Below are 25,492 nucleotides of genomic sequence, written 5' to 3' on the forward strand. Positions count from 1 at the left end.
ATTGTGGTGAAGTGGAGCGCCCGAGGGAGAGAGTCATGTTGAGTGTTAGCAGGGTGTACTGGAGGACGGGTTGTAAGGGGAATGATGGGTGTAGTGGGGTGTACTCTGGGAGGGAAGGTTTTTGTGTCGAGTGTGGTGGACCGGGGGTAGAGTGTGGTGGACCGGGTGTAGAGTGTGGTGGACCGGGTGTAGAGTGTGGTGGACCGGGTGTAGAGTGTGGTGGACCGGGTGTAGAGTGTGGTGGATTTCGGAGACAGCAGAGACGGTAAAGAGGTGTAAGTGTAGAACTGGGGGGTGTTCAGCGGCGTTGATAAGTGTATTAGGGTGTAGTGATGACGCTGAGGAGGACGTACCGTACACAAGGTGTACTGGGTGTAGCTAAGTGTACTGGGTGTGGCGATGGTTATACTGGAGGGTGTACTGAAAGGTATGGTGGACATGGGTTCAAGTATACTAGATGTAACGAAGAAGGTTTACCGAGGGGTGAGGTGGGTGTAGCGAGGAGTGTGGTGGGTGTAGTGAGGGTGAGGTGGGTGTAGGGAGGGGTGAGGTGGGTGTAGGGAGGGGTGAGGTGGGTTTAGGGAGGGTGAGGTGGGTTTAGGGAGGTGGGGTGGGTGTAGGGAAGGGTGAGGTGGGTTTAGGGGACGAGTGAGGTGGGTGCAGTGAGGGTGGGTGGGTGTGGGAGGGGTGAGGTGGGTGTAGCGAGGAGTGTGGTGGGTGTAGTGAGGGGTGAGGTGGGTGTAGGGAAGGGTGACATGGGTTTAGAGAGGGCTGGGGTGGGTGTAAAAAGGGGGGTAAGGTGGGTGTAGGAGAGGAACAGCACACAGGAGTAAACAGCAAGATGCAGCACATTAAGCCAAGTGACCTCGACCACGTCATCACCCTCACCACAAACAACACTGCCCTCAAGCACCACCACCACCACCAGCTTGCAGTAGTATGTATGTATGTATGTATGTATGCATGTATGTATGTTTGTATGTATGTATGTATGTATGTAACAGCCCCACCACCATCACCACTCCTAGCATTTAACACCAGTTACACCACAACCACCTACCGGCATTCAACACGACCACTCCCAGCATTCAACACCATCACCATCTTCACCACCACTACCAGCATTCAACACCACCATCTTCACCACCACTACCATCATTCAATACCACCACCAACACTCACAGCATTCACCACCAGTCAACACCACCTCCATCACCACCACCAACCAATGTACAGCCAAAAAAATTTAGCATGTCTTGTGAAGGTGACATCCCCTCCCCCCTCTCTGGCCACCAACTCAGGCGATAAGCTTTGAAACAACCATAAGCTTCCTCACAATACTGCCCCCACCCCAACACACACACAATCTTGGTAGGGGCGTCACCCACCCATACACGTCATTTGTACCGAGCTGTGTGAAATTCCTTACGAAAATTGGCGTACGGGGATGATTTTGAGAGAGAGAGAGAGAGAGAGAGATAATCACATGTATGCCGATTGCTCTATCTCTGAGGCCAGTGGCTGGGGATCTACAAACAACGGACAGTAACGCAAGAAGCAATACAACAACACTGGGATCACCAACGGTAACACAACCCTCATACAACCCTTACGGCACAACAAGAGGCAGTAACAACAACTGGCCACAACTCCTCACACCGGTAGATGAAGCAGGGATGGCGGCCTCAGAAAACAACACAGCCAACAGAAGAAACAACAGAAGCAATAAAAGAAACAGCAGAAGCAACAGAAGACAACAGAAGAAGCAACAAAAGACAACAGCAGCAACGGATGAAAACAACAGCAGCAGCAGAAGACAACAAAAGCAAAAGAAGAAACAACAGAATCAACAGAAGACAACAGCAGTAGCGTCAGCACAATCAATACGTAAACAGAACCACACCAACAACAACAACGGCCAATATGAACAAGACTTAACCACTAAAAACAATAACACAACAACAACAAGAGCAACAGCAGGGCAGCAGCTCCCCGGCTCTCAGCATCAATTATGAATTTCACTCCGGGCCAACCAACATTTGAGAGTGGTGGTGGTGGTGTAGAAATGATGGTGGTGGTGTAGAAATGATGGTGGTGGTGGGTGTAGAAATGGTGGTGGTAGTGGTGTAGAAATAGTATTGGCAATGGTGTAGAAATGGTGGTGGTAGTGGCGCGCGCAGAAATGGTGGTGGTAGTGGTGTAGAAATGACGGTGGTAGTGGTGTAGAAATGGTGGTGGTAGTCTAGTGGAAATGTAGCGGTAGTGGAAATGATGGCGATGTGGAAATGGTGGTGATAGTGGAAATGGTGATCGTAATGGAAATGTGCCAGTAGTGGAAATGGTGGTAGTGTGGAAATGTGGTGGTAGTGGAAATGGTGCTGGGAGTCTTGTAGAAGTAGTGGTGGTGGTGGTGATATTAGTAGTAGTGGTGGTGGTGGTGGAAGCAAGTGTTATTTCTACCACACACACACACACACACACACCACAATATTCCTCCTTCAACCAACTCCCACAATTTCAGATTCAAACTTGAAATCTTCTCTTCTATCTGCTTCTATAGGGATGAATGCCTCTAGTTACGTACTGCAATTTCGGCGTCATTTTGACCACTAACTTTGTACCATAGCTGAAGATGTGTCAACCAAACGTATACAAGTATAAAAAAAAAAGTATCTGCCAGGATGTCCCGGGAGGGTTGGCAGGCGTGGGTCTGGGGCGTACTGATCCCACTACATTTGGTAACCGAACATCATATTAATTACGCCGAAATAAATACACATAACATTATTTGTTAAACTATATGCCAAAGTAAATGCATGTGAGTTGGTCTACTTTTATAAAACATTATATGTAAACTTTCACCCGCTCGTACAGTATCCAACACGGGGTGAGTCGCCATATAGGAATAAGATAAAAGGTAAAGTGATTAATATCATAAAGTATAGGAAGACAATTTCAGTCGTTGTTGGTAGATGGAGTCTTGAGTCAATGCATAACATTCTCCTTTTCGCTCTGCTGTCACGATACCATGAATTATTCGAAACATGTGAAAGGGATCACAGTGTCGGAACTCCTTTCACGAAACACTCCACAAGTCGTTGTAAACCTATCCGAGTCAACATTAGCCATTACTGTCTTGGTTATGTCATTTACAATGGAAACATCACAGGTAACACGAGGAGCTATTGTCTCCTCCCACAATGAAGGACACAGTATTTGTGAAACTGTCCAGCGGGTTGGTGTCCACCGCCATACCGTGGCACTATGGATTAGGCGACACGACAGTAGGAAACTGGCGCTACTGACGACAAGTGAAGGATTGGCCGCCCACACTACACATCCCTGGATGACCGGGTTAAGAATGTTTTTTCTCAAGAAATAATGTGGGGGGTATGTGGACAACGTGGAGGTTATCTAATGTAATATTACTGTCAGTGTATTTTCGTTAACCAGGCTATAGTAGCTGCTACTACTGCTGACCCATCCAAGTCTGCTGCCAGCACCTGTAATGACCCCGGCCTACGATGCAACATGCATGCTTCCAAGATGGGCACAGTAAACGCTTCTGCGCTTCAAATGCACTGGATGTAGGGGGTGTCCAATAAACTAGCCCCCTCGGGGGCAAAAAAAAAATATATATATAAATATATATTAAAAAAAAAACATCTCAAACAGTCCGCTCCACAGGGCATCACGCTCGTAGACCAGTAAGCAAACCTGCGTTAACTGAACGTCACATGGAGGCCAGGAATGAGTACGTACTTGAGTACACAGACAAGCCTGTTAGCTTTTGGGACCAGGTAGTCCTCTGGGACGAGAAGACGTTTTGCACAGATGGTCCCACATCTACAACATTTGTTTGGCGGATGGTTGACACCAGGTAAGCCCCTGTGTGTGTGTGTGTGTGTGTGTGTCCTCAACTTCGGTATTTCATTTTTATTTGTGCGTTTATTTGTCAATTACAAGTGTTCTTGAACTAGTAATAATCCATAACTCTATATTATACTATCAGATTTGAGGCACGGAACGTGGTGGATAGCAGGAGTGGCCGAGTCACCGCTGGCTGATGTTGACCCTGGCTGGTTCACCGGCCACAAGTATCGTCAAGTATTGGAGGGGGTTTTGCTTCCGCCAGTTGAAGCGCTGTTCTTCCCAGAGGGAGAACCATTTTACCTCGTCCAGGATAACAGTCCTATCCACACATCTCGAGTTGTTAAGGAGTGGTTTGGCCTACACCCCTACATCACACTGCTGCCACATCCGCCCAGATCCCTGGACCTCAACCACAATGAGCTTGTTTGGGCAACCACGCTTCGAGGCATGGGAGCACCTACGAACCCCTGCCGGCCAAGACCTAACGTCGGAGCTGGTGGCATCCATCCCTCGCAGGTTTAATTACGTCATAGAAGCAGGTGTTTACATCAAATACTGACAAAATAAAAGTGACAACCAAATACTGCTTTCTTTACCTATAAATGCATGCATAAGCTACAGCTAACATATTCTAGAATGCCACATGTTATAGTAATCGATAGTATGAGTGATAGGAAATATTACGTGACGTTACTGACTAGCTGTAGTGTTAATCAAGTAGATGGGTCACTACGTAACCAACAATATAAACCACGGTAGACAGTCTTCGCTGTTTGTATCAACTAATACATTTACACTACACCTTGTTCGCTGCATAATGGTCACACACATTCGCTGTCTCAATGTGGGTATAAAAATATTTCTTTTATTACAAACATATTATTTACTATGGGTAACAGAAAATGTCCCTAGTAATCGACATATGACACCTCGTGAATACTGGCCAACCAACGCAGGAGCACGCATATCCCAATATCTATCATCCGTGGTCTCATAATGTTTCACACGGAGTATGGTCAGTTGCTTTTGGAGGTAATGTACTGTACTTCTTAAAATACTCGGCTAAGGGAAAATTTTATCGAAGGAACCTCTGAGAGTCCATTTAGGTGTTGCGGCATAAGAGAGCCAGTAAGATACGTTCTCATATATGCAGGTTACGAAATAATCTAACTTACGATATTTTGAAGATTAAACTTTGTGTCGTATCTTAAGGGAATCTGTAAGAAGTTTTATTACACCATCTAGTTAAAGGAATATATAATGCACGAGCCACTCACAATCTATGTTTGAGTCAAAACTTAAGTGAGTCAGTTAGATGCGTCCTCACACCTACAGTTAAGGGAATCCTGGTGAGGTAAAACAGTGGTGGCCAGACAAGGTTTTAATACGCTATCAGGGATGATGGTCAGGAAACTCGAGGTTACAAATCCGTGGTATTACGCGGGGTGAAGTGGTGTTGGTGCTACGTGGGCGTGGTGTAGTGGTGGTGCAATGGTGGTGGGTGTGGTGGGCGTGGTGTGGTGGTGCACATGGTGGTGGGCGTGGTGTGGTGGTGCAATGGTGGTGGGTGTGGTGGGCGTGGTGTGGTGGTGTACATGCTGGTGGGAGTGGGGATACACATAGTGGTGGTAATGAGTGTAGTGTGGTGATGCACATGGTGACAGGTATGGGTATAACATCACGGGTGTGGTGTTGTACAATCGGTCATGGTGAAGCATCACACCCCAGAGAACACAACAAAGTGTGACGAGGGAAGACCATCAGCTGCACCACCGGGGAATATGACGGTCTGACATTTTCCCTTTGGCAGAAACGTTAATTACCATCTTCTTATTGCAACAAATAAATATCCGCAGGTGAGCAATATCCTTGACCAGTTTCATATCACGTCATGGAAAAGAGAACATTAATGAGAAAATATTGACAGAAAAAAAAAAAAATAAATAAACAAAAAATAAATAAAAAACTCCACCGACTGTGCCAAAAACATATGTCCACTGTATAAACAACGACTGGGTACGTTTCACATCAATCCTCTGAAAACTGAATGAATAACTAATTTTACAAACGTACAGTATATGCTACGAGTGGACCTGACGGACGAACAAGCGGACGGGATCTTCCGATATATCCCTCGGTGGTGGTGAACATGGGGCAGCGCTAAGTAACACTACACAATAACAATGACACCTAATACTTAAACACAAGAGAATAGCACACAACACAATCCCGAGACCCGCGTGTGTGTGCAGGAGGTGTCGAGGTAGGCCTACACTCACGCCCCTGATGAACTGACCAGACACCCAGGAAGGCAGGAGTGAGTTGGTCCACCTTAACAGGGTAGATTCTCAAAGGAAGGTTCCTGTGGTAAAGTCTTCCCTATTACTGGAGATGTGAGAACTTAGAGTCATCCCCCCAAAATAAAAGTATAGTTACCCTTTCCGTCTTTCCAATTTGAAACACTGGACGATATGTTTACTTATATTCTCCAGAGCAGCGTCATGTTGGTACGCCTGCTCCCCACAGCGGTGACAACTGGAGAAGAGGTATTTATAAAACATCTGCAGGAATAAAACCTTAACTTACTGGTGGTCATGACGCCCAGTGATTTGAGGCCGACACCACCAAGGATCGCCTCCACTTGACATGACTGTGGTGACCTGGGTGATTATTGGGTGAAGTGAGGTGGTTGCCGTCCACAACACAGTATGATACCACAATGACCGGGCTCTGAGGGTCCAGATAACACGGCGGGTTTCTCGATACGAAATCACAACTCTGAGAGGCTTTGTTTGTGGTGTTAAACCTGGTTTATCACCACAAATCAAGACATGGTTGTAATCTAACTTCTTCAACGTACTTGAACTTTTCTCATTCAATCAAAACTTTAATAGTTTTACTTTTGTTAGGCCTATGTCCCTCGCCCTTGTATCTGCCCTGTTAATAACAAACAACTTTGTGGACTGCATACTCGTGTATACATATATATATATATATATATATATATATATAAAACGCTTACACACTCACAGCCAAGCACCACAAGCCGGTACACACTCGCTCTTCTCGTGAAACTCGGTGTGCTCCAACAGGCCTTACTTGACGACGACTAACAAAGCATCAGCTGGTATTTCTAGTTACAGGTAAAGGAGGAGGAAGGAGGAGAGTAAGAGGTGGAGAGTTAGAGAGAAGAACCATTGCTAGGATTCTTTTTATTATTATCATTATTATTAGTAGTAGTGTTAGTAGATGTAGTAATACAAGTAGTAGTATACAAAATTAAGTAATGTAAGTAATAGTAGTAAGTAGTAATAGTTGTAGTAGCACAGTAGTAGAAAAAGGAAGTAGTGAAAGTAGTACTGTAGTACAGTAGTAGTAATGGCGGCGAAGGTATGGCTATTGGGGGAGGCTAGATGCCATTTAGAAAAAAGTAGTAGTAGTAGTAATAGTAGCAGAACAAGTACTAATCGTTCTAATTTACAATATTACCCAAATATATGTAACTACTGTACAATGTGGTGACCTGTCAATCAGTGCTGACGGGTGACTGGTAGATTAAACTTCCAGAGAGAGAGAGAGAGAGAGAGAGAGAGAGAGGAGAGAGAGAGAGAGAGAGAGAGAGAGAGAGAGGTCAAGGTAAGCAAGAGGGGAGAGAAGAGGAGGAATAAATAAGCGGGGGGAAGTATAAGAGGAAACAGAATAAAGAGAAGGAAGTGAAAACGGGAAAGAATAAACAGGAGGAAGGCAGAGGGGGAAGAGAAAGAAAAGGGGAGAAGATAAATGAGGAGAAGATAAATAAGGAAGTGAGAAGAACAGGAAGTGAGAAGTAGATAAATAAAGTGAGAGGAGAAGATAAATAAGGAAGTGAGAGGGAGTAGATAAAGAAGGAAGTAAGGAAGTGAGAGGGAGAAGAAGGAAGTGAGAGGAGAAGATAAAGAAGGAAGGAGAGGGGAAGAAGATAAAGAAGGAAGTGAGAGGGAGAAGATAATATGAAGTGAGGAGAGGGGGAAGATAAAGAAGAAAGTGAGGGGAGAAGATAACAAGGTAAGATAAAGAAGGAAGTGAGAGGGGGGAGAGAAGGAAATGAGAGGGAGAAGAAGGAAGAGAGGGGAGAAGATAAAGAAGGAGAGGGAGAAGTGAGGGGGAAGATAAATAAGGAAGGAGACGGGAGAAGATAAATAAGGAAGTGAGAGGAGAAGATAAATAGAAGTGAGAGGGGAGTAGATAAAGAAGAAGTGAGAGGGGGAAGAGAAAGAAGGAAGTGAGAGGGGAGAAGATAAATAAGGAAGTGAGAGGGGAGAAGAGAAGGAAGTAAAGAAGGAAGAGGAGAAGATAAAGAAGGAAGTGAGAGATGATAATATGAGAGAGAGAGAGAGAGAGAGAGAGAGAGAGAGAGAGAGAGCGCGCGCGCGAAGAAAATGAAGCGAAAAAGCAGAAAAGGAATGGATAAAATGTAGAAAATGAGAGGATAGAGAAGAGAAAAGGGGAGGAAGATTATGAAGAGAAGAAGAGAAAGGAGGGAGAGGACTGAGTAAAAAGAAGAGCAGGGAAAGAGGATAAAAAGAAGCGACAGGGAAGAGGATAAAGGGAAACACGAAAGAGGGGAAACAGAAAGGGAAAGAGAATAAAGAGGAGGAGGAATAGAGGAATCAGAATAAAGAGGAAGAACCAAAAATAAAGAAAGAGAACAGGAAGAGAAGAAAGCGGAGGAGTAACAGAGGTAGAAGCGAGAGGAGACAGAATAAAAAGGAGAGGGGAAAGAGAAGAGGAAAGAGAAGACAGAGGAGGGGAAACAGAAGAGGGAAGTAAAGGGGTAGACAACATAGGAAGGAAGGAAGGAAGGAAGGAAGGAAGGAAGGAAGGAAGGTAAGAGGAAACGTAGTGATAAAAAATAATGTAAAAAAATGGAAAAACCTTTATGTAATCTGGAGAAGAACAAGAACAAAGAACTAAAAGAACAAGGTGAAAAATATATACATAGAACATGAACAAAAGAAAAAATAACACGAAAAGAGAACAAGAAAAAAGAACAGTAACAACATGAACAGACGGATGACGAAGAACAGAGACAAATATGAACAAAGCATAACAAGGCCATCATTGTAGGAGAAAAAGAACACGAACAGTAGAGAACAAGAACAAAAATAATAACGCCAACATTGAACAATAAAAAGAACACACAGTGATGAACTACAAACACGAACAACAGCAAGAACAGTGAACAATTACAAGAACACGGACAGAGGAAAACAAGAACACGGCATGTGAAGAACGAAAAGAACAAATTGTGAAGAACAAGAACACAAACATGATGAACACAAATCACGAACTAGAGCATGAACAGTGAACAATTACAAGAACACAGACAGTGGAGAACAAAATCACTAACAGTGGAGAACAAGAACAGCGAAGAACAACAAACAAACCAGCCCCAGAGAAAAGCCATATAATTAGCCGAAATGTTTGACCGTCCGCCTGAAATTGGAAATCCACCACTTAGGTCTGATGAGAGAGAGAGAGAGAGAGAGAGAGAGAGAGAGAGAGAGAGAGAGAGAGAGAGAGAAAAAAGAGTGAGAGACGAGAAAAGAGAATATATGAAAAAAAGGAGAGAGAGAGAGAGAGAGAGAGAGAGAGAGAAAGAGAGAGAGAGAGAGAGAGAGAGAGAGAGTCAACCGAGTAAAGACAAATGCTAAGCCGTCAGGAGGGTCAAATTATATTTTTCCCCAGGATGAAGGAAATTTTACGACAAACAACATCTTGTAATCACGACAGCGGGACAAAACACCTTATTGTATTCCCAGGACGCTCGAGGTATATGACACCCTCCACCCATGTCTTACTAGTATGTCTGTCTCCCTTCACCATGTCTGACATTCTACACTGTTTCCGACTTGCAAGACATTCGACACTGTGTCTAATAGCAAGATATTCGACACCGTGTCTGACGAGCAAGACATTCGACACCGTGTCTGACTAACAAGCTATTCTACACTGTGCTTGGTTAGGAAGACATTCGACACTGTGTCTAATAGCAAGACACTCGACACTATGTCTGAGGGACGTATATCCGTGTCCTCCTATGACTCGTTAAATTACATATATACGCGTGTCATGTCTTGGCTGTTGTCTCAAAGATGGCTAGAGCATGTCTCAACGTTGCCCGGTTGAATAAATGTTACACGTCACTCATTACCATGTCCAACACATTTCTTCACACCATGTCTAACAGATGACTGTCTCACGCCCATTCACCCCACATCTGCCTGGTGTGACACAGTGAGTGTTCCCAGCAACATGTCTGAAGTGACAACAACAAACAGTACTTTCCCTCTTTATGTCTTTGTGGCAAGTACACCTGGAGGGCGATGGTGTACAAATGAGCACTACCAAATGTACACAAGAATTGGATTTCGAAGTACAAATATATGCATTTGTCAACAACTTAAAAACAACCTCTAAAGTGTACACACGAGAATATGATGTACACAACGATTAAATATGCTGACATGACAAGTATACTACACCCCAGCACAGTAATAAGTGTACATAATTGTGTACTACGCTTCAGAAAAACGAAAAGTGTAGTGAGGAGCCAGAAATGTACATATTTAGTACAGAGACAAGTGTACTCTTTATTCATTCACAATCACGAGGGTACGTAATTGTGTACTACACCCCGAGGACACAACAAGTGTAAAGGGTAATCTGATGTGTACATCAATAACACAAAAAACGAGCATACCAACCCCTGAACACGACATGAAATGAACGCAATCATGTCCTAAACCACATCAAGATCAGTGTACAGGATGAATCAAAGGTAAAGTACACAGCTTTAGTACAGTAACGAGTGTACTGTACTATCCCCTGAGCTAAAGTACAATATACCTCGAGCACCATAGGCAGGATTACCGAGTTGTGTACTACACCTGGGCGAGAGTACAAGTGTACAGTAGGAGCCAGAGGTGTACGTCAGAGGGGAGAAGCACAACTCACAATAAAAAGCGAGTGTGGAGGGATGATGATAAAAAGGGAAGAAGTGTGCAAAGTCAAGAGGAGGGGAGCAACACAAAACTGTGGTGATGGAGGGGTGGCCTGAGAGAGAGAGAGAGAGAGAGAGAGAGAGAGAGAGAGAGAGAGAGAGAGAGAGGCAATATACAGTAGATGGGAAGGAAGGGAGAAAAGACAGTGAAAGAATGAGAGAAGGCGAAAGTTAAGACAAACTCTCTCTCTCTCTCTCTCTCTCTACAACATTAACTATGTCCCATTAACATTTCCATCCAATACTCACATTTATATTAACAGTTAACCTATAACAAATATTCACCTCAATAGTTTTAACATTAGGTGAGCCATATTAACATTTTAACTTATAACTAACATCCAGAGCTACACAATTTAACATAAAGTGGGTCATAATAACATTCTCAAACCATTAGTAACATTCACCAGTCCGAATCTAAAATCAGGTGGACCATATTAACATTTTAACCTGTAACTAACATTCCAAACCACATAATTTAACATCAGGTGGAATATACTAACATTTTAACTCCCAATTAATATTCATAGCCACCTAATTTAACATCAGGTGGACCATATTGACATTTTAACTCCCAACTAACATTCAGAGCTCCATAATTTAACACATTTCAGCCATACTAACCCAAAACTAACATTCACCTGTCCGAATTTAACATCAGGTGAACCATAATAGCTCCGGGTTACACAACTTTGAGCACCGTTCACTGTAACTCGCTGTATTACGACCCTTTATTAGTACGAATTAAAACTTTACCGGGGAGAATTGGGTGAAACTTTCTAGAGGCCAATTTGGTGAAACTTTGGAGGAGGTAAATTTGATGAAACTCTGCTGGGGTGAATTGAGGGAAACTTTGCTGGGGTGAATTTAGGGAACTTTGCTGTAGTGAATTTAGGGAACTTTGCTGTAGTGAATTTAGGGAAACTTTGCTGGGGTGAATTTAGGGAAACTTTGCTCTGGTGAATTTAGGGAACTCTGCTGGGGTGAATTTAGGGCGACTTGCTTGGCTGAATTTAGGGAAACTTTGCTGGGGTGAATTTAGGGAAACTTTATTGAGGTGATTTTGATGAAACTTACCAGATTATCACATGAGTATAGGCTACACAAGAGAACACACTCAGCCTCACTCAAGTCTCCACGCAATATAGCCACCATTTTAGTACTACTGCTTGACTGAGGCCACCACACGAATCTGTGTATAAATCTTCGTAACTCAGAATCATGGGTGATAATTCTCAAAGGTTCTAACGTTAGGTGATCTTGCTAGTTAATTGGAGATACACATATAGTATCTTAAGAGTACGGTAGAATCCCAAATACTGTAGAGTCCCAGAGCAATATCGACGCCATCTTAAAGCTGAGCCAGTCTGGAGAGTTCTTTTTTATTTTTGGAAACATATAGCGAGATTTTGATATATGGTTCGATATATTTCAGTACTTCACATAGGCCTATATCGTTATATTGTATACTTATTCTGGGCTGTGTAAGGCTATGGGCCCCACTATAAGTCAGTTCAGTGCGAGCCATTCCTACTGAGAGAGAGAGAGAGAGAGAGAGAGAGAGAGAGAGAGAGAGAGTGTGTGTGTGTGTGTGTGTGTGTGTGTGTGTGTGTGTGTGTGTGTGTGTGTGTGTGTTTTCCTCGTGTGAGTGAGTGAGTGTCTTGGGCACTAAACCTACAGCCAATTCTAACGTAACATAATCTAACCTAACCTAACGTAACCTCACGTAATATAATCTAACCTAACTTACTAACCAAATCAAACCTATCCTAACATATTCTCACCTTACCTAAGCAACCTAACGCTATAAATCTTGCATAACGTAACGTAACAAATCTAACGTAACGTAACGTAACCTAACCTAACTTACTAACCAAACCAAACTTAACAGCCAATCCAATATTAATATATCCAGTCACGTTAATTTTAATTAAGTCAACAATTAAGTAAACATCAAAGTCAATATAAGTCATCATCTAAGACTCTTAAGTAAGTCAACATTTAAGTAAGTCAACATCTAAGTAAGTCAACATCTAAGTAAGTCAACATCTAAGTAAGTCAACATTTAAGTAAGTCAACATCTAAGTAAGTCAACATTTAAGTAAGTTTAAGTAAGTCAACATTTAAGTAAGTCAACATTTAAGTAAGTCAACATCTAAGTAAGTCAACATCAAAGTAAGTCAACATGGAATAAAAACAGATTGTAAAACATGGTTTGAGAGAGAAGGAGATCGATCGTTCATGAATAAGCAAGAGCATAACCCGGAGACCAGCACGAGAGAGAGAGAGAGAGAGAGAGAGAGAGAGACCACTAAGAACAGCAAATGGGGAGGAAAAGGAGGAGGGGGGGGGAAATGGGGGTGAAGGTAGCATAGGGAGTACCCGTGAATTTTACATGGGGAGACGAACCTTCCCTATTTTGTGCCTCTCCCTCAATTGCGTACACTCCCCACCCATTATACGGTATATACCCCCATGATACCTCCTCCCCCCCCCCATGATGTCTTCCCCATTATACACCCCATGAAGCGTTCCCCATTTGTTTACCTTTTCGGGGGGTATCATTTATCCCCATTATTTCGTTTATGTTGCCTCCTCACTCACATACAACATACCCATTACACCCCCATTACTGTTAGTGGTGTATAGAGTATGTTGCTCCACTCACTCTCACTCACTACTCGCCACCCTCATAGTACTGAGGGACCACTCACTCACTCACTCACTCACACTCCCTAACCACTCAGACACGGAGTGATTCGCACCAGACCTTCAAGATCCAAACGTCAATATTACTGACAGCAAGAGGGAGGAAAGTGTTGGAATTCCTCCTTGGATTATACCGATGACTTACGATAAATCACCTTCACGTTCTTGGTAGCTAAATAAGACACTGAATTAAATGATCTACAGGACTTGTAACTCTTCTTCCTCCTTCCTTCCTTCCTTCCTTCCTTCCTCCTCCTCCTTCTTATTTTTGTATTTGATATGTAATAAACTAATCCAATTCTCGCACAATAGAAAATGAACTTACATGAAGCAATTGGTCAGGTGTGTGTGTTGGTCAGGTGTGTGTGTTGGTCAGGTGTGTGTTGGTCAGGTGTGTGTTGGTCAGGTGGGTGTGTTGGTCAGGTGTGTGTGTTGGTCAGGTGGGTGTTGGTCAGGTGGGTGTGTGTGTGTTGCAACTTCTATTTAAAAACATTATCACTCTCCTCTCATCGTACAGTATAGTATTCAAGCCATGAAATGGTTTGTAGTAGGTTGTGTTGCAAATTCCTTCCCAGACCAGACCAGTGTTTTATTTTCTCACAGTAAATAAACAATGAATTAAATGATTTATGAGCACAAGACCTTACCAGCAGATTAACTAACACTTAGATATCATTTTCAACTAATTTCCCCAACTAGATCACAGATTATAATATATATAGTTTATTCTTTCAATATACTGAGTTACAACACCTGATCCTGCGGCAACACACACACACACACACACACACACACACACACACACACACACACACACACTCCATCACCTGATTTCAACATTAATTTGAAGATTAAACCCCAATACGAGTTTATTTAGTTAATGTTTTTTTTAAAGATTCTTCAACTCCTGCCAAAGTGAAATCAAATTCATATTGATATTGAAAATTCTGTCGAGTGTTTTTTTTTAACAGGTGATGTTGGGTGTGTGGAGCGACACAGGTAAAACTGGTATATATTTGGGGGCCTTGTTGTGGAACGGGGAACACATCTGTTACACCAGAACACCATGGTAGAACACATCTGTTACACCAGAACACCATGGTAGAACACATGTTACACCAGGGGAACACCATGGTAGAACACATCTGTTACACCAGGGGAACACCATGGTAGAACACATTTGTTACACCAGAACACCATAGCAAAACACCAGAACACCATAGCAGAACACATCCACACCATGGTAGACACACATGTTTACACCATAGGAACACATGGAACACCATGGTAGAACACATCTGTTACACCAGGGGAACACCATGGTAGAACACATTGTTACACCAGAACACCATAGCAGAACACATCTGTTACACCAGAACACCATAGCAGAACACATCTGTTACACCAGAACACCATAGCAAACCACATCTGTTACACCAGGGGAACACCATGGTAGAACACATCTGTTACACCGAACACCATAGCAGAACACATGTGTTACACCAGAACACCATAGCAGAACACATCTGTTACACCAGAACACTATAGCAGAACACATCTGTTACACCAGGGAAACACCGTACAAAAACACATGTTACAGCAGTGTGAGTGAATGAAAGATAGACAGACAGAAAAACAGACAGCGAAATGACGGGAAAGTACAGTGTTTGTTCATGCTTCAGACCATCAGCCACTTGAGTACTGCAGAGACATGATGACAGGGCGGGAAAAAAATAAACAAAATAAAAAATCATATATTTCACAATATACTGAATAATGTATTCCAGTCACCCACACCTAATGAATAATCTACTTCAGTCACCCACACACCTAATGAATAATCTACTTCAGTCACCCACACCTTATGAATAATCTACCTCGGTCACCCACACCTAATGAATAATCTACCTCAGTCACCCACACACCTAATGAATAATCTACTTCAGTCACCCACACCTAATGAATAATCTACTTCAGTCACCCACACACCTAATGAATAATCTACCTCAGTCACCCACACCTAATGAATAACCTCAGTCCACCCCTAATGAATAATCTACCTCAGTCACCCACACACAATAATCACCTCAGTCACCCACACACCTAATGAATAATCTACCTCAGTCACCCACACACCTAATGAATAATCTACCTCAGTCACCCACACACCTAATGAATAATCTACCTCAGTCTACCTCAGTCACTAATGAATAATCACACCCACACCTAATGAATAATCTACCTCAGTCACCCACACACCTAATGAATAATCTACCTCAGTCACCCACACCTAATGAATAATCTACCTCAGTCACCCACACCTAATGAATAAAATCTCCCTCAGTCACCCACACCCTAATGAATAATCTACCTCAGTCACCCACACACACTAATGAATAATCTACCTCAGTCACCCACACACCTAATGAATAATCTACTTCAGTCACCCACACTAATAATAATAAATCTACCTCAGTCACCCACACACCTAATGAATAATCTACCTCAGTCACCCACACACCTAATGAATAATCTACCTCAGTCACCCACACACCTAATAAATAATCTACCTCAGTCACCCACACACCTAATGAATAATCTACCTCAGTCACCCACACACCTAATGAATAATCTACCCGTGTCACTTCGGTTCCCTTCCTAGTTTCATCTCTGTATGTATGTATGTATGTATGTATGTATGTATGTATGTATGTATGTATGTATGTATGTATGTATGTATGTATGTATGTATGTATGTATATGTATGTATGTTTACCTTTCAGTTTTCCACTATGAGAGACCCGCTATTTGCCTCGGGTTAACGTGGTCACATAACCGTACCAAACTACGTCTTACTTCCTCCTACTGTGCAAATTTGTCTGAACCCACAACTCGTCTATATCGCCGACAGACACACCGACGGAGACAAAGACGAATAGAAAGACACCGACGGAAACAAAGACGCTGACACAAATACCGACAGAGACAAAGACGACAAAACACACCGACGGAAGCAAAGACGCCGACAGAAACCCCGACGCCGATAGAAATACCGATGAAGACAAAGACGCCGACAGAAACGAGAGAAAAAGACGCCAACAAAAACGCCGACGGAGAAAATGACACACAGAAACACCGACAGAGACAAAGACGCCGACAAAAACACTGACAGAGACAGACACGAATAAAGACACCAACAGACACAGAAACAAGGACACCGACAGACACCAAGAGACAGAGACAGACAGAAACACCGACAGAGACAGTACAGATGCACCGACGAAAACAAAGACACACACATAGAAAGACCGACAGAGACAGAAACAAGGACACCGACAGACACATCTACAGAGACAGACACACACAGAAACAAGGACACCGACAGACACACACACAAAAATAAGGACACCGACAGACACACACACACAGAAATAAGGACACCGACACACACACACAGAAAAAAAGACACCGACAGACACACACACAGAAATAAGGACACCGACAGACACACACACACAGAAATAAGGACACCGACAGACACACACACACAGAAATAAGGACACCGACAGACACACAAAGACACCGACAGAGACAAAGACGCCAACATCAGACACCATCGAGACAAAACGTGAAGGCGGCCACAGACAACAACAAGAGCTCCCCCTGTTTATCCAATTCTCAGAGGCCGACCCTCAAGTGAACCCCCATGTGTGGTGTAGCAAAACTTGAATGTGCTTAATTAAGTGAGGGTCGTGGACGAGACAACCACGAGGACAAGACTACAGGACAAGCACGAGGACAAGACTACAGGACAACCACGAGGACAAGACTACAGAACAACCACGAGGACAAGACTACAGGACAACCACGAGGACGGGACTACAGGACAACCACGAGGACGAGACTACAGGACAACCACGAGGACGAGACTACAGGACAACCACGACGAGACCAGGACAACCACGAGACTACAGGACAACTACAGGACAACCACGAGGACGAGACCACAACCACGAGGACAAGACTACAGAACAACCACGAGGACGAGACTACAGGACAACCACGAGGACAAGACTACAGGACAACCACGAGGACAAGACTACAGGACAACCACGAGGACAAGACTACAGGACAACCACGAGGACAGACTACAGGACAACCACGGGACGAGACTACAGGACAACCACGAGGACGAGACTACAGGGACAACCACGAGGACGAGACTACAGGACAGGATGACGAGGACAAGACTACAGGACAACCACGAGGACGGACTACAGGACAACCACGAGGACGAGACTACAGGACAACCACGAGGACAAGACTACAGGACAACCACGAGGGACGGGACTGGGACAACCACGAGGACGAGACTACAGGACAACCACGAGGACAGACTACAGGACAGGATGACGAGGACAGGACTAGGACAAGACAGACTACAGGACAACCACGAGGACGAGACTACAGGACAACCACGAGGACGAGACTACAGGACAACCACGAGGACAAGACTATAGGACACCACGAGGACGGGACTGGGACAACCACGAGGGACGGGACTACAGGACAACCACGAGGACGGGACTACAGGACAACCACGAGGACGAGACACAGGACAACCACGAGGACGGGGACTACAGGACAACCACGAGGACAAGACTACAGGACAACCACGAGGACGAGACTACAGAACAACCAAGGACACGGACAAGGACTACAGGGACAAGACTACAGGACAACCACGAGGACGAGACTACAGAACAACCACGAGGACAAGACTACAGGACACAGGACGACGAGGACAGACTACAGGACAACCACGACAAGGGGACAACGAGGACAGACTAGGACAGGAGGACACACCACGAGGACAAGACTACAGGAGGACAAGACTACACAACCACGAGGACAAGACTACAGGACAACCACGAGGACAAGACTAGGACAGGACAACCACGAGGACAAGACTACAGGACAACCACGAGGACAACCACGAGGACAAGACTACGAGGACAAGACTACAGGACAACCACGAGGGCAAGACTACAGGACAACCACGAGGGCAGTACAGGATGACGAGGACGACAACTAGGGCAGTACAGGATGACGAGGACGACAACTAGGGCAGTACAGGATGACGAGGGCAGGACGACAAGAACAACGAGGACAGCACAGGACAACGAAGATGACAACGAGAACGGCACATGAAGACGAGGACAACCACGAGGACAACTCACGAGAACAGCGAGCACACTTAGTCTCCACACCAGACAGTCGCTTGCAATAAATATGTTACTGTACCAAATTTCAGATCCAGCTGTATAAAGAAAGGAGAAACGCCCCAGGGTCCGGATACACAAAACCGGACTCACAAAAAAACTCTCTAAAATCGATTCACAAAACCGGATAAAAAACAACACTAAACTGGACTCACAAAACCGGATTAAAGACACCACTCACAAAACCGGATTAAAACACCAGACTCGCTAAACCGGACTCAACATTTTCCAAGGATAAATCATTCCTGGTAACCGGACACTTCAGAACGCACCTAACACTATACTAAGACTTATTTATATATAACGCCATATAATCGTTATCAGCCTTTAGTCCGTAATATAAACACGGAGATGTCTTCCCAAACGACTCCCTGCCTATCTATCTACAGTACATCTATCTATGTCTATCTATCTATCTATATACTCTCTCTCTCTCTCTCTCTCTTCTTCCACCTCACCCCACCCTCCTTGCCACACCTACCTTCCCTCCCTCCTCCCCCCCGTAGTATACCAGTATGACGGTGCTACCTTCATTACTTCATACAGTATGATTTGTGGCTATTGTATGAGTGTCAAGGGAGGACAGGCTCCACAATAACCAGACGGATGATACTGCCCCTCACCATGTATCATCCACACCCCACTCCCGCCAACAATCATACTCCTTTGTGACACATAGGAATATTTTTTTTTCTCTCTCTCTCTCTCTCAACATGTCTACGTTAAGGCCACCACCTGTATGATACCGTCACCATTATGGGAGTTACTACACCTGTGCTTTGTGATGGTGCCATGAATTATCTAACACATTCACTGCCCTACATTAAGAGACCAATGTTTTTTTTGTTTCTTTAATCTCTATTACTCGTTCAAAGAAAATAGTACAGGGGCCCATAAAAGTACAGATACAAATACAAAATACAAGCAACAGATCCCAAAGTTATGAAAGATATATCCATCATCCACATCCTATTCAATGACATGAAGTTTCATTTAACTAAACGTATGCGAACCTAATGTGACCTAACTTAATCTACCCTGACCTAACCCAACCCAAATAAAAAAAATCTAACTGTCCATTGGAAAAAGAAAAATTAATCTACCGACAATCAGTTTCAGTTAAATGAATATATCAGAAAGTAACGATGGAAGCAATAGGGATCATCGAGAATTCATCCCCCCCCCCCTACTGGAGTCCTAAAGGTAGTCCTCCACAAAAGAGACGGGGGTGTCAGGATTTCTGGTGTTTATAGGAGGGTCAACGCCATCACTAAGATAGATGCTGAACCCATGTGCGATCACCAAGGTTGGCTAGTTCCACGATTTTTACCAAATTTCGTCTGACCAAGTTTTTTTTAAGTCCTTTTAGACCCCAAGAGCAGGCAGATCACAGCCTTTGGTACGCCAGGGGGGGGAGGGGGGTTCCCTTCGGCATCACCAACTCTCCCCCCCCCACCATTTTCAACCGTGTCATGAGGCAAGTCCTACAAAGCATCAAGGAAGTTGAGGCATTTGTAGACGATGTGTTAATCCAATCGGCCACATTTGAGGAGCACCTGGAACTCCTAGAGGAGGTGTTCCGGAGGTTCCAACAAAGAAACATGACCGTGAAGCCAAGCAAGTGCGAGATCGGTCAGGCAGCAGTACAGTTCCTCGGACACACTGTCGGTGGGGAACGCTGCAGCTGTCAAAATGCAAAATATCAAGAGGGTCCAAGATGCACCACGACCCACTACCACAAAGCAAGTGAGGTCGTTTCTAGGTCTCCCAGGGGACTAATAAAACTTTATTCCAAACTTTGCTGTGGTGGGTGCCCGAACAAGGTACATTGTGAACCTGAACTAGAGGATTCATTCAACGCCATGAAGAACCTGCTGTGCAAGTAACCTATCCTTCAAATGGTAATGATGAACAAGACTTTCATGCATCAGTGGAGGAATTAAGGCTCTGATAAGCCAACCCATAGTAGTGTAATTAAATGTGAGTCTCCACGTTGACAAACTCCCTCTTTATAACATTACTTGTATTGCGCTGTAAATGTGAGTGAATGACTCATATGTCCATGCAAATTGCAAATTAGTATATGGAACTTTGCCAAATAAATATATGTGCAATTATCAGTCCGTATGTGATCCCTATTTTACTAAAGTTAATGACAGATTGGTTAAAGTATAACCAGTAACCGAGATGGATGTTGGAATTAATGGACTTCACTAAATCATCATTTATCAAGTATTCAACACACTGAATGCCGGGAAGTGGTGAAAAACTCTTATGCTAATGATACACTCTACGGTAAGACACAAATATAAAAATCCCGTGAGTAAGATTTTCGTTTTTATTGATTGCGATTAAGATTACGTAAACCGAGCATCAATATCTGGTTCCTGTGATTTTTCTTGATTATATTACGATTGTGATTATACTGATTTCTATACATTCAATTAGCATTGCAATTTCTGTGGATTCCAATTACATTCGTGATTTCAGCTACATGAAATTAAAAGTTAACTATATGGCATCTACATAATAAGAATAAACTAAAAAAATCAGCTTTGACTCGAACACTGCCTCGGCTCGGGGTAGAAGGGCATGAAGGACCTTTGGTGGTGGAGAGACAACTGAGGCATCATTAGTAGCCTGCTGGTCACATGGTTACAGATTACATTAGTCACATGGCGCCAAGTTGACATGACAGATTATTCAAAGTGGCGGGAAAAATTTAAATGTCCATTGACATGTACTGAAATCCTGTCAGTAAAACGAATATTAAATATAATTCACTTGTAATCACATTTTAATCCGAAGCTAAGACGATTTTGGGGTGGATTACGATTACAAATTAAAGAATAAGCAAGATTATGATAATTATATGATTACAGGTTTTTGAAAATGTTGGCTTATGATTAGATTACGATTATATAGATATGAATTACTTATAAATTAAGGCTGCAGGAATATGATTATAGCCAGCCTCATGTCTGGACTCTGTAATGCAAACCATATAAGAACAACTTGTACCTCCTCTGTATATTCACATAAGAAACGCAAGTGCAGTACAATATATATGTATATAAAGTACTCTTCCTTTAGCTTATAACAGAGCAGCACTACTAAAACGTGTCTAGATTAATGCACTACATTTGTTCATTTATTCACTCAGATTACAGTACAGCTACAGGTATAAACTCGAGTAAAGGTTAATGATATTTCAACACGATCACAAAGCTACGCATTATCCACACCTCACTGTAGTCACGAATGATGTTTTATGGTGTCTAGGTTAGTGTCTCCTTTATGATACAGCTGTCGTCGTTATGGATTTTACTGTACCTGTAATACATACCGTGGGGGATAACTGTACCTATACTTCGACATCATATATAAATATAGACAATAAACATACAGATACAGTTACAAACACACATACACTTTACTGGTATACAAACATTGACAGAGACAAAAAGTAAATACGGATGTAAAGATAAATTTAATCACAAACACAGGTGCTTCTCCTATTTCGAATAAAACGTATACAATTATTTAAAAACACTAACACGAGCATGTATCACACCAGCCCACTGTTGTCAAGACCTGGAGTAATAAATAAGGTAGAGCAGGAGAGTTCTAGTTTCCCCTGTAGTTGTGGTAACAGTGGCCAGGCTGAAAGAGTATGTAGTGGGAGGTGTCCAGGTTACTAGTGTTAAATTATCCATTTTATTTTTTTTACTGTAGACTGTATTAACAAACTAACTTCCTAAACACATACACACAGAGACTTCACTTTCTGTATTTAACGTTCATGCTTTCCAAACTCATGGACGCCTCCCTGCCTGGTATTCTTCGTAACTGCTCCACAAGACTTCTTGAAACTAAGTGCAGAAGCCATATACAAGATCAATCTCCGACCCCTCTTATACTACCTACCAATAGGCGCTCATGACACTGGCCCTCTCAGCTCTCTCTAACCATCATCATGACTACATCCGTTGGTCTCAGAATAAACTAATGCACTACCCTAGCTGCCGCCACCGCCACCTCCAGCCACTTGAAGTGACACGCCTTAAAGAGTTCCAATTCGACACCAAAACCACATCATGCCCATACGTGTTCACACAGACTGCTTCGAGAACAGTAACATTCTACTCATTGTAAAAATAATCAATATAACTCAGAAGGATTATGTTCAACCTCCCCTCCCTCACCCACTTCACACCTTGATATTAATTTTACAAGTACAGTACTTCCTTTTTTTTGTAGATTTTCAGTTTTAAAATATTGTTCTATCTAAATTAACCATTATAGCATTATTAACATTCCCATTAACATAAAAATTTAACGCAAGTAAATTTTATCACCCTGTCAAATTCGTATTAACATCTCCTTCTCGACAATGACTTACACCAGGACAGAACCGTCAGCACACACACCAAATATACCACAGATATCAACAGTTATTTCCCTACACGGTTTACTTTGTTTTTCTTGTTCTTGGTCAACTCCTGCTTCCCCAAGCGTTGGAATAGGTACTGTATGTACTTCGATATATATAATTCCTCTACTTTCACGAACAAAACAGAAGAATATCAACAACTCAACACTCACCATGCAGGGAGCCGTCACTACAAACACCTTCATGCGGTCCTTACCTGTGGGAGAAACAAAAATAATTATTACACATGTATCAATAAAACTTTAAATAATGCTAAGAGACAAATTTAGTATTAATAGACAACCTGCGAGAATGACAAGTGATACATTGGTAAAAAAGGGGAGGGCGGGGGGGGGGGATACAGGTTTAATTCTCAGGTTAGTAGAAGGAAAATCAGAAAGACCAAGAAGGTGGTGTATGGATGAAGTGAAGAACCCAACGTGTGAGGTGGGGTGGGGTGGGGGGAGAAGAACGTCCAGGATGCAGGTGTGTGCGTGAATGACACCCGACGTAGAGTGATTGATGGGTAGTGTTGCTGGGTGGTGGTGCTACCTTGAATTGAATTGAATTGAAACAGTTTATTTAGCCAGAATAACACAGATACAGAGTGGAGAATAATAACAATATTTACATGGCTGAGCCAGTTGAGAACCTGAGCTCTCTTTTAGGCACCTGATATATACTATACATTTATCTCAAGGAAGTATTATGTAACATTTAGTATCATCTGGAACAGTACAATAGCATGGTGGTAATAAGATCATCTCATAATGTTACCACGGTTATCACTTCAATATTTATTAATTTTATTTATTTATTATTTTTTTTAGTGTGAAGAAACTTAGAATACTGTTGTGGAAAGTGAACAAAATAATAGAACACATCAGTTACAACAGTTCAAATGAATGACACCGAAGGATGGGGTTATGTAGACTCCAGCCATCGTGTATTATAGCAGTTATATTCTTGAAGGTGTATCTCACTATTGGACGCCACTTTGGATATTTTATTTGGGTTAAGTGAGACGATTTTATTCAGCACAAAGAGAAACTCGTGCACACACATACATACGAACACACACACACACACGCGAACACACAGAAAACACACACACACACACACATACGAACACACAGAAAACACACACACACACACGAACACACAACAGAAAACACACATACGAACACACAGAAAACACACACACACACATACGAACACACAGAAAACACACATACGAACATACAGAAAACACACACACACACATACGAACACACAGAAAACACACATACGAACACACAGAAAAAACACATACGAACACACAGAAAACACACACACACACACACATTGCACAGATGGTGGACCACCTCGCCGCCAAGGAGACAGGGGGAACCTTCCTCATGCTCCCCTCAACCATCATCGATCATGACGCTCCCAACGCCAACTGTTTAAAGCATTACGTTATTTTTTTTAAATATTTGTAACGTGTAAAATACAGGGGTGTAGATAGGGCCGCCCCGGTGTGTGATGTAGACAGGGCCGCCCTGGTGTGTGGTGTATACCGCCCCGGTGTGTGTACAAGGCCCTGGTGTGTGGTGTAGAACCCCGGTGTGCGGTGTATACAGTGTGTGGTGTGTGTGTATGGTGTATACAGCCCCGGTGTGTGGTGTATACAGGGCCGCCCTGGTGTGCGACCGCCCGGTGTGTGGTGTATGTGTGTGGTGTATACCGCCCGGTGTGTGGTGTATACAGGGCCCCGGTGTGTGTGTGTGTGTGTGTGTGGTGGGCCGCCGGTGTGTGGTGTATACAGGGTTGTGTGTATACAGGGCCCGGTGTGTGGTGTATGGTGTGTGGTGTATACAGGACCGCCCCGGTGTGTGTGTGGGCCGCCGGTGTGTGGTGTATACAGGGCCGCCCCGGTGTGTGGTGTATACAGGGCCGCCCCGGTGTGTGGTGTATGGGCCGCCCCGGTGTGTGGTGTGTCAGGACCGCCCGGTGTGTGGTGTGGGCCGCCCGGTGTGTGGTGTATACAGGGCCGCCCGGTGTGTGGTGTATACAGGACCGCCCCGGTGTGTGGTGTATACAGGGCCGCCCCGGTGTGTGGTGTATACAGGGCCGCCCCGGTGTGTGGTGTGTGTCCGCCCCGGTGTGTGGTGT

General features: G+C 43.5%; 1 protein-coding gene across 1 annotated transcript; it reads left to right on the forward strand.

The window, feature by feature from the left end:
- The first annotated feature begins 1,665 nt into the window (after nt 1–1,665).
- Nucleotides 1,666–18,719, forward strand: LOC121866772 (spore wall protein 2-like). The gene is made up of 3 exons (XM_042366469.1): nt 1,666–1,825; nt 3,688–3,880; nt 17,369–18,719. Exons 1-3 carry the CDS (start codon nt 1,666–1,668, stop codon nt 18,717–18,719), a joined length of 1,704 nt encoding a protein of 567 aa, XP_042222403.1.
- The last annotated feature ends 6,773 nt before the right edge of the window (nt 18,720–25,492 follow it).

Source organism: Homarus americanus, unplaced genomic scaffold, assembly GCF_018991925.1.
Source record: "Homarus americanus isolate GMGI-L3 unplaced genomic scaffold, GMGI_Hamer_2.0 scaffold58748, whole genome shotgun sequence".
NCBI classification, from domain to species: domain Eukaryota; kingdom Metazoa; phylum Arthropoda; class Malacostraca; order Decapoda; family Nephropidae; genus Homarus; species Homarus americanus.